General features: G+C 37.5%; 1 protein-coding gene across 2 annotated transcripts in view; it reads right to left on the minus strand.

Moving 5' to 3' along the window:
* Nucleotides 1–6704, minus strand: part of LOC118768879 (contactin-associated protein-like 2) — a 326697-nt gene extending 319993 nt beyond the window's left edge. For both annotated transcript variants that reach the window (XM_036515856.1, XM_036515848.1), the window contains exon 1: nt 6204–6704. In XM_036515856.1, the coding sequence (XP_036371749.1) occupies nt 6204–6291 (88 nt within the window). In that variant the 5' untranslated portion in view covers nt 6292–6704. The remainder of the gene's footprint in view (nt 1–6203) is intronic.
* Between the last annotated feature and the right edge of the window lie 5344 nt (nt 6705–12048).

Raw genomic sequence — 12048 nt, forward strand, 5'->3', positions numbered from 1 at the left:
ATGTGTGCTTGCATAATTCTGCCGAAATTCTGTGACCCAGACCAAGACTTTCAAGTGCAAACATTTGTTAGGGATATAAGCTCATAAAGCAAGGTATTGTGTGAGAGTGTCTTGAAGAATCTGAAGAACTTCAACCTGGAGATGCACAGATAAGGCAAAAAAAAAAGCTAAGCAAAGATTGTGATCAACAGCCTCAGTATCTATCCCAAAAATGTTGCCATATTGAAAATGACTAGGATACCCATGTGGTGCTGGCATCTCCACCCCTGCTACAAGACTACAAATCCATGGCAAAGTTACAGAGGAAATACCATCTCATCTTTTGTGGAAAAAAACATAAATACATTAACAATTAAATAAGTTGAAGATGGCAGAGCTCCAATATAAATGAAAAAAAAAAGATAAAATCAATGACCCCTAGCTGTAGGATACATTGTTGATTGCACACAGAAACCGCTGGAGATCAATGAATGAGACATCCCAATGAAGCAGAGCGAAGACATGTTTTTCAGCACAAGAGCTACGCTCAGACCAGCGCCAGAATCTACAGCGAATCAAAATGTCCACCCGTTATGCACCTGGCAATGACACAGATCCTCTGATCCCGGCCCCAGAGTGCACCATCAGCGCTGGGCTCGCACTTTGCGTTTGGCCCATCAGTCAAAGTTTTAATTAATTTGGCCCTCGGTCTGCGTTTAACTCAAAATGTCCAAAACACAAATGGAAGAGCCTGATTCGTTTATTTGTGGGAGATGAGTGCACAAAGGTTAGGTTTGCCTCCTAGCATTCCTATACAGCTGTGAAATTTCATGTCTCCTCTTTAACTGTGCTCACGCAGATTGGTTTGCAGCTGTAGGACTTGTGCAAAGGGCCTGAAGCAGTGAGGGATGAGAAAACAACACAGCATAAAGCCACAGAACTGTTGAAATAAAAACCAGCAGCACGGACTTTGAAGCTTTTTGACATTGGTTGCACACGAACTGTCACATTGGAAATGTATAGTCATATAATTGGTGGCAGTGTAGCATAGTGGTAAGGAGCAAGGCTCATAACTGAAAGGTTGCTGGTTCAATTCCCTGCTGGGACACTGCTGCTGTACCCTCGGGCAAGGTTCTTAACCCAGAATTGCTTCGATAAATATCCAGCTGTTTATATGGATAACATGTATTGTTGTTATGTAATGTAATAACATGCAATTGTAATCTATGTAAGTTGCTCTGTATAAGAGCTTCTGCTAAATGGCAATAATGTAAATATACATCTTCAGTTTAACTCCTACTTAACTAGGATGGTTAACCCAGAAGAAAAGAGGAAACAAAACAGTGTATTAGTTGAGAGAAATATCATAATTATAATCTGCCCATATAGTCATTCTTTAAGCACTTTGAATACCCAACTTATAGAGACTGAGTAAATTAAATAATCAATCTTTCATCCTTGTATTTTCAAGGGAAAGTTGTGAAAGAAGGAAATGGCATTTTTACTGCAAATTTTAACTGGCCTAGAATTATAAGCAAGAAACAGCAAATGTCAAGTCAAGTTTAGATTATGTTACCTTTGCACAGCAGTATTTAAGTTTGTGTCATATTTAAACACATGTGCAGGTTTATATCTTTAAAGATCAACGGATAAGAGTATTTCAATTGAACTGGGGCAATCTGAGACATAGATGCAGATGTCCAAAAGTACTGAGATTCTCTCTGTCTCCCCGGGGCTAAAACCCCTAAACAGGATATCATATTTTGAGGTGATGTTGAGGCTGCTGTTTTGTCTGTTTGTTTGGTTTTTTGCTTGTTTGTTTTAAAAAACACATAAATTCCTGAACTAATAATTAGGTAAAAAGTGTCCGTAAAACTCCGATACCTGCTGGCAACAAGGGTTCCATGTTACAAAAAAGGGTAAAACATAAAATCATTTAATTGCCACAACTGGCCCAACCAAAAATCTTCTAAAAATTGACTGCATGCCTGAAATAGACGATGCCTAGCAAATACGATTGTAAGTGCTGTCACTGCAGATATAACTTTCATCTGTGACAAATGTTAATCCTATTGCAGTCTTTCAGAGAAATCACCAACTAATGGGATCCAGGCTGGCATTTTCTAATAGGGACACATTTCATTAAAACAACTTTGTGCATTACCAGGTGGCTGGGCTGTCAGAATGCCGTTTTTTGTTCACTGGTTGATATTATATGGGCTTTAGTGGAACTGACAGAGACGAGGCTCTGTGAAGCATGTTATAATTACGTAATTGTGAAACTGGACATTGTTAAAGGAATTATTCCCTTTGTCTCCAGGACTTTATGTAACTCAAGATAGGAGCCTCTATTAAAAAATCTTTTGAGGTATCTAAATTCATTTTCAAAGATGAAAAATGACATAATGCTATATTATTTTAACATCTTAATGAACGAACTCAATTTGTATTGCCTCATACCTTAAACATGATTTTTTTAAAGCACCTTTACCCTCAACAATATGTGATTTTGTGGTGATTAAATTTTAATATGCTAAAATATGGAAGACATGATTTATGTTTGTGGCATGGAAAAAAAACCTTGATTTGCCACATATAATGAACAACTACCATAAATGGCTTAATATAAATCTTCACTGCTGATATTGTCCTGCAAAATGTACCCTACAGTTCACGCTAACAATGAGCTACCTTCATTGTTACTGTAATAACAGTTTTCGTGCAAGCAAGCAAGCCATGGTGATGGTTATTTTCTAGATGTATCTCCATCAGGCATACCCAATAAGTAATACCCCTGCCATTATGATTCATACAAAGCTCTTCTAAAAAATGTCTTCTCTATAATCTGCCCTGTTCACATCATAAAGTTGAAGACACCATCTATCATGCTCATTTATTTGATGGTCTCTCATCTGTATAAGATGAAATGTCATCACTGATTGGTTGAATGCAAGAAGGCTAAATCAGAAATTTTGCAGAAAAGTTTTTTTAATCTGCTGCATTTCCTTGATGATACAGATGCTAGCTGATGCCTTTGTATTCCTGATGTGAACTGGCCCTTCGATCCTTTGAACACAAACTGCTTGTTCAAAATTTTTCTCTCAGGATTATAGTAGGACTATACTCTGTCCTCTATTTCTGTATTCAGTTCTGCAACCAAAGTAAGAGATTATTGCTAACTTGCTTTGAACCAATCCATGAGCCTACATGTTGCAATGGTGGACTTAATATTTTGCGTTACTTGATTTGTCCAATAATTTAATTACAATACTCTGCGTTATTGGCCAAAAATGCCCTCTTTCAAGTAATTAGATTATTCCCTAGTTGTAACTAAGCGGCTCACTCATGTTGAAAATATTGAAAAACTTGGGTAATATAGAATTTCCTGGCTCTAACTTGCTAAGAGGTTCTTTTCCAGCTATACTAATACAATGAAGCACAGACAGGTATATGGCTGTTCAGCAAGCTGTCAAAACAGAAAAAAATGTTGTCTGTTTCATTATTCCATGTGTGTAAGTAAAGTATAGTATGAATAATGAATAATTTAATGAATAATCAACAGCATTTTTTATCCCCAAATGTCCTACCAATTCTGAGATACCAGACCATCACTATATATACAAAAAACATTTTCAATTATACTGAGACATCTAGATCATAGATGGATACAGTATGTCCAAACTAACATGTCCTCCTATCTCTGAAGAGATGTCCTACTAAAGCTGAAAACATAACAATATGTCTATGGCATCAACATCAGTCCCTAAGTGTGCTAAGATGCACCTTGTAACACTTTGTGCTGGCATGATCAAACCATCCAATATATTCTGCTTACAGGTATGTGACCTGATATCACAGCTGGAGGGATACAGCAGAGATTTAATTTGCCAACAAACTCAAATTTCAAATTTTAAACTTGTGAGCTACAAGGGAATAGTGCTCTCTACTATGTATGCAAATTGTAATATTAAAATATAAATAACAAAATGTACTACAGCTAGTAGTACTAATTATTGTTATTATTATTAGTAGTTGACAAACAAAATTGATATAAAAATGTTTGCCTGAAAACAGTACAGTGCTTCTTAATTCATGAAAGGTAGTCTAGAACTATTGCTAAATCTGGTTTGTGAATAATCACATTATTATTATTAGCAGCATGAAGGATTCTGTTACTTGTACTGTTTCAATGCACTTTCAAGTAATTGAAACAAAATGGTAAGAAGAGTTGTTTTTTTTTTTTTTGTGATTTAGTTAGGTCACACTCATCCAGTCATCTGCAGTCACTCCATCCATCTTATTTGTAGTAGTATGATGAATCTCTAATTTATGTTCACAGTATAAGATGCTCCTGTACGACAGTGCAGAGTAGTGGTTAGAAGCATTTGACTTCGTACAAAGGTATTGTTTAGCTTCAAAATCTCCAGTAAAAATAAGAATTGTCTGCGCAGACTAAGCCAGTTAAAGTAGCCTATGAGCCAATAAATGATCAAATAAATGATTCATTCATTCATTCCATGCATTCATATCTGTAACGTATCATATAAATGACAAAACTTGGGGATGTGTTTGAGTATACAGGAGTCATTCACAACAGAATTCCCATCCCAGGGTATTCATAACATATTTCTCAATGCATTTATCAAGTGTGATGCAAACTGGTTATGTGGTTATGCTTGGAAGAATTCTGGAATGTGCGTCCAGTTTTAGTATTTTATAGGTGAACACAGCTGTCGCATGATTTTAGATATCAGATTTACTTATAATATTTACATACCTCATTAATAATAATAACAGCAGTAGTAGTAATTTTGGCAGTACGACGTCAATGTATCGACAAACTTGGGTAAATATCATCATACGATTGCCTTGAGGTAATTTTTAAAAGCGGTGGATGAGCTGAACAACCGCAACAACCGTGTGGCTTGTACGACGGAAGAAAGAGGCCATTAATTCTACTAACCGATATTTGATTAAAATGTAACATCAGGGGAACACAAAACACCCAACAAATCCACGTATCAACGCTGAAAGTCAACCGAGGGACGTGCCCGTATCCACTTATTACGCTGAGAACAATTTGCAGGAGCAACCAACATGCCAATGCTCTCCCAGTTTGCGGTTGATTAAAATAAAATACGGCGGCAGTTCAATATTAAACATATTGTCCTGTGACTGCACCAGGTTAAACTGTATGCAGCTATTGATGATACATTGGATAAAGAATAATTATTTTATCTCGTGGGGATCCTCTGCTGAGGTATCTGCAGGCATCGATAGCCCTGTTAAAATCCGCGTAATCGCATCGAAATGGTTTAAAATATTTAAGAGTTTTCACAGTACCACCCACGTCTGCATACTTCCAAACGTGTATCGAAGAGATAGTTTCAGTTGCTAGCTGTTGGACTGAATGCATAAACTCGTGCTCCAGTAAGTCTACTGTATCTCAATTCACTCTGCAAGCGAACCACATTTCACAACGTACAGTTGTGTTGTAGTGTGTCTGAGACCCACGGCTGTGTTCGTCATATTGTTTATATTAAACAAAACTGTATAGATCTAAGCCATTTAAACTCAGAAGTGAGATGGATGTTGATTTCGTGTGCATAATGGAGGAACTCAACTGTCAAAAGTCACGTATACTCACTGTTTAAGTTGAATGCTTTCATGTTGTTTTCAGTGCTGTCTCTAGGATATCAGTTTCGCAGTAGCTCATATGTATACTAAGTACCCCCTGGAGGCAAAACTTCGGAAACATTCACGTCAAACGAAACCATAGATTTTCGTCTATTACAACTGTTCATAGATAAATGCGGCACATGTTTTCGTTAAAACACAGTTAACGGTAGTAATTATAACACTTAAATACTGAAAAGTAATGTTTAAAAGTAGTTTCGTCCACTGAAATTTTATGAGTTCCGGTGGGTTCATAACGGGCACATATAAATCTTTTACTCCTTGACATAAACATCGGAATACACCCACGGGACAGCTGCTGACTGTAGGGGCACAAAAACATTTAACCAGTATAACGACCGACGAAGAAACAAAAAGTAATGGCCGGACAGAAACAGCAACACAACGACACATTAACGACACCTACAACACCACCAGTGTGCAACTTCCCATGTTTAAGCGCACCAATGTCCGGCAATTCATTGTGACTAAAAGAAAAGCACCACTTAGGACTGGAGTACCGGTGCACGGTCTCCTGTGTTACTTACGGGATGCTGGGAGAGCTGCATTAAAGCTGCTGATGCGGCTGAAAATCCAGAGCAATAGCGTTATCCCTACTCCAGGAAGCCGCAGCATCTTCACTTTTACACCGTTGACAGAATGTACACAGGAAAATGCGTGCCGTCAGGTTCTGTCCTAAAACCAGTGTTTACTAATCTGCTCCTGCACGCAGTGCAGCCCAGGCAAAAGAGTGTCCCGCTTGCTTGATATTATTTGCAATAAAGAGAGGAAGATGCTGTCTCTGCGGTCTAACCAGCGAGTCTCTACAGTAGTGTTCGATTCGGCTGCTCCTCATATATTAGCCCACAGCACTCAGCTGTTGACGACGATAAAAGCCGGGGTTTTCAAAAAATATTTTCAAGCCATATCGTTCCACCACTTCCTGCACAGGCGGTGTCTATCACATTATTGTGACAACCCTTTAAAGGCTTTCAGCCTCATGAAGGTCGCTGTCCAGGTGCTGAAGTTATCAGTAACGCGTCCTCTTGTTACCCTCCCCCCTTTTTGTTGAAGTTGGTACAGTCCACCGAACACTGCCACAATCCTCATGGGACAAAAGTCAGTGCGCGGAGTGGAAGGATTTCTCTCGGGTCATAAAGAATGAATTCAGACAGCAGAGTAGTCCAGTCTACAGGTCAGTTAATAATAATAATAATACGTAGAATCTTGCTTAGGTAAATTTTCTATGACAGATATAGTACAAGTTGTTTGTACTATATACAATAATGCCTGTCAGTATTTTAGTGATCCTCTGTCTTTCTCATGGCACATTTGGGTACCAGTTAATCGATTCGACGCAGTCCGTGAAAATCAAAATATGTTAGTGTTTGAAACACACCTTGACTTTCCTGTTATTAAATCAATATTTTCGTATAATTAATCTTACAAGCTGCAACTCCACTCTTATTAAAAACAAAACCTTTTATATTTGTAGGAATATTGTTAAATGTAAATGAAAATCAAAAGTAACTGGAGTGCGATATAAAGGCAATGGTGTAATTACATGATTACAAGTTTTATTAGGTTCTCAAAGGGAATCTTAGCTAAACTGACATAGGAGAAAAAAAAACTTAAAAACTCTAATATCCAACTTATTAAACCATGAGCCATGGGTCAGTATACTCATGTTTGTTTCTTTTTGCTGACAAAATGAATATTTTGAGATCTTTAGAGCATTCACTGTTTGAAATTCAGGGAACGTTATACAGTTTTTCATATTGCTCGGGTACCCGGACAAAGCAAATATAGGTATTAACTAATGTGAAACAGACACATTCCCTAGAGCTGGGTACTCTGTCTGGGCTAAATGGAGAAATTTGGCTAAAAGGTTAGTGAGCTGGGGGAGAGAGATCTGTCAATGATTGCCCAAAGAATAAATGACTTCTGTATTTCACAACACAGCTTGTTTATCCACAGCTCCAAACAACACTAAGTGTATACATTGCAAGTATCACAGATTCCCAGAATTATGATTCAAAGGGAGTAGACAGAGTGAACATATTACACAAACACACAACATAGTACTTAAATTTGAATCAGATGTTTATCAGTGCAGTACAGAGTTGTCCTTACATTTACTTGACTGAGCCTCTTTGATTAAATAAAGCTACAGTACCACATGGCTACTACCATCTTGGTAGCTAATGTTAGCTAGGTCACCTTAACTTAGACCACTGATTCTCAATTCTGCTCCAGGAGCCCCCCTGCTCTGCATGTTTTCCATCTTTCTCTGCTCTACCTACCTGACTGAACTCATCAGTGGCACTTTTGATTAGCTGAGCACACCCGATTTAATCAAGACCATGTTTGGAGCAAGGATAGATAGAAGATATGCAGGACTGGGAGGGCTCCAGGAGTAGGATTGAGAAACACTGACTTAGGCCAACTGAGGAGGATGCCCCAGATGAGATGGACAGTTGTTTTGGTATAGCATCTGATTGCAAATTTAGGGACTGCAAGGTTGCAAGATGAGGATGAAGTCATTGAATTCAGCTGCACCAATGCAAACTGGCAATTTTATCAAACTAAGCAAATATTGCTAGCCAACATAAACATATAGAAATAATTGTGAGAGTAAGTGACAGGGCAACTTCTGCTGTAAGGATAAGAAAAGTATCAGGTTTAGATAACAAGCAAACATGGAATGAATAATGAAGGGCTAAAGTCTAACTGTCCAGATAGCAACAGGGCCAATGACTAATGCAATTAATAAAAAAAGAGGCTTTTTTTCTCACTTGAAGGTAGAATTTAAGGTCACACATTTGGGAATCAATGTTAATGATGAGAGCTGAAGACATTTAATTCTAATGTTATTTTATATGATACTTCTGGTGCCAGTGCTCACCTCTTGCTCACAGAACTTGAGAGAAGCACCATCTGTGCAATGTAAAAGAACAGCCGGTATCAGAGACACTTCTCCTGGTTCAGACCAGATAAATGCACTAGTCTAACCAACATAACCTTTACATGGTGGGAAAAGTTCTGCCCTGATGTGCTGAGATGGTATGGATGTAAATGTGTTTTTTTTTTCCACAAATGATGGCATCAAGACATCAGATAAAAAGAAAGGGGAATCAGAGACACCCCGTATTCAATTCACAGTACCCAATTGCTCTCTATCCTACAAGAAGCACAGTATTATGAAGCAAAGTATGATATTCATTCTCCTTGATATTCAGGACTTTGCCACTGTGTGGTGCATTTACCTCGGGTTGTGAAAAAAAATTGCCTTAAGTTTTCATAACTATGCAAATACTACGCATATGTTTGCATTTGTGTGTGTGTGTGTGTGTGTGTGTGTGTGTATGTGTATGTGTGTGGATGTTATGTTGAACACAATCAATGTAGGATATAATGCACAAACTGACATCAATTCAGATACCATTAATTGAAACATGAAAGAGGAGGCTGTGCACAGTCTTTTCTAGACAGGTCCATACATACACATGCATGTACTCATAGCGTTTGCACAGTTATGAAAACCTATGGCAGTTGATTGTTGTTGGTCATAATCTGAGGTAAATGAACCATATGTTTGGAACAACCCTTAAAGATTTGCACAGCAAATGCTACAGACTGCAAATGTAGCAGTAATGGTAGATATATACAAACACAGAAATTTTCTCACTGAGCTTCCATTACTTCCTCCTGGGGTTATATATGAACCTGATTTGTATCTTATTTTTTTTATTTAGAATAAATGCATACTGACTGATTAAACTTCATGTTTCTCTCCTCAAAAATATGAGTTATCTAATATATGATGTTCAAAATGTTGTTTCAAAAAGATTGATGTGTGTTGACTTAATGTCCAGTTGACCAGCTGACCAGAATATTTATTTACCCAAGCTTTCAATCACTTTTTAATTTGTTTATGTACTTTTTCGTTTTGACAATGCTATTCTATACATTCCAGTGCTTTATTGAAATTGAAATTTGAGAGATCTGCGATGTCCATCATATTGAAAGTAGTAACCTTTGTGCTAAGGATGATATGAAAAATATTCAATCTATAACAAAAGACAAAAATGCTTAAGTCATGGATTTCTTGCAATGACCTGTGGGTTACTCGGGCTTCCTCAAAAGGGAAAAAAATCCTCCAATAGTGAGCATAGCCTTTTAATAACTTGACTGAGTAATTGGTTTCTGAGATGTTTCATGGCCTTAATTAACTCAAACGAGGCAAAGGAAAGTCGGCTTCAGCAGAAAAAAAAGGAATGTAGCTGATAGTGATCAAATGCATTATCTTAAAGTTCAATAGCCTCCTATTGAATTGGACCATTGGAGTCTTCACAGGCAACATGAATTGGAGCACTGAAAAGAAATATTAGACTTTGTTCAAATTAATTTATTTTACATTATGTATTTCTGCATTACATATGCCCTATATAATCGGTAAATGACATGGCACAATGCCACTGCATTGCCAGATATCTGATATAATACATCAAATTAATTCATTCTCATTTTCAGACAAAGCTGCTGTAATGGTTTTGGAATGTAAATTCATCTCAAATGTGTGCCCCACCTGTTGGGCCTATGTGCATTTATAGCTGATTAGTTAATGTTAATTATAATATCTATTTCTGTGAGCAGGTTTCTGTATCATTGTCTTTTTTGTACTTCCATTGTTTTTTTTTTACATAATGACATTAAAGAGTCAACCTTTCTGAACCTCAGGGTACATTCACACCTTAGTTCTATAAACAGTCGTGTCAGGTATACCGATAGGTGAGAGGTGCAGAAAAATCTTATTCTCAGTTTCCCTACTTCTCCTCCATAGTGGGAATCTTTCTTTCCAAATCCTTGATGCCTGTAAACAAATATTTTGAAGAATTGAACTACAAACAACAATACTGGATTATTTAGTGTATAACTCAATGTGGTAAAAAATTTCCAGTCTCAAAGGTATTGTAGTTTACCTTCTTTTACTAGCAGACTGATGATTAACATTGATTGAAGTAAGGAACACTGCAACACAATTTACTGTGTTACAACAATAATAAATACTGTGTGTAACATTTTACCAGCGATCCTTATGCTTTCAGTCACTGATCATAATGTGTTATTTATTTGAAAATTAACCTCCCTGCGGAAAAGTTACAAAAAAAATATATCAAAATTTAAGTTTTTATTTATTTATTTTCGTCAGTATGTTGATGATACATATTGAACGACTTCAGAATCAGCAATGACTCTGGGCCTATTTTGATCAAAGTTGATTAGAAAGTATTGATTGTTTTCCACTAATGATCAGCATCTGGCTTGGCTACACATGTCATTATATTTAATCCACTACACATGAACTGTGCTCAAAATTAGTCCTTACACTGCACCATTGTACTTGGATTGTTTCATTATTAGTGTTATTTCTGTCAACATTTACGTGACTACACAAAACTTGAAATGGAAAAAAAAAAAAAAAATCAGCAAGGAATGGATTTTATGGTGAACCCAGACGTGATTCAACATGATGCATGAGCCATCGTGAGTGTTGACCCTAACAGCAAACCGGAGCTGATGATCTGCACACAGCTGTTCTCAAATTAGAGGGGTGGACGGCCACTAGGGGAGGCACACGAGGCATTGGCGTACGCATTGCCTGAAGCGTGTTCAAATTGAGTGGTGCTTGCCAACATTTGTACACAAATGAACATTTTTTTTTAGCTATGCTTGCTGAAAGCATTTTAAAAATTCAGCATAAATTGTTGAACATTCTCAGTGAAAGGAAAACACTTTGTAGCAGGTAAAGTTTGCTCATTTTGAACAGTTGTCAGGAGAGTCACACACACTTGGTTACTTTGTGACCTCTCGGGCCACTATGGACAATAGTGTCGAGCTTTGAAACACGGCTACACTGCCCTTTGTCATGCCGTGGTTTTGGCTGGTTTGGGTTTGTATCATGTTTATTCACACCTGCTTAAGTAGCATAACACAGGTAGGTCAAGCAGGTCTAGCAGTGACACTAGGAGTCCGATATGAGCCGAACGCTCCCCAGTTTGGAGAATGCCATTCCCTCATTTCCTCATCAAAAAAAGGTAAATAAATTAAAAAAACATTGGTGTGAGTGATGGTCAGCAATCATGTAGCTGCTTTGGAGTAAATAAGTAAATCATTTGATCATATTGGATTAATTTAATAAATATGAGTAGATTTTGTCAGCCAGTGGTTGGAATAGGGAGGTAGTCTGTGGCAAATTTTCCTTTGACCAAAAGCTTGCATGGTTATGTCGATTGGATAGTGGTAGTGTCAGTGTCCCCCTCCTTAATCTTAACAAGAAAAATGTATTGTTTGCCTTCAAACCCCCCCCCCCACCCCCTTTTCAAATGAAAC

The sequence above is a fragment of the Megalops cyprinoides genome, chromosome 2 (genome assembly GCF_013368585.1).
Source record: "Megalops cyprinoides isolate fMegCyp1 chromosome 2, fMegCyp1.pri, whole genome shotgun sequence".
Classification (NCBI taxonomy): domain Eukaryota; kingdom Metazoa; phylum Chordata; class Actinopteri; order Elopiformes; family Megalopidae; genus Megalops; species Megalops cyprinoides.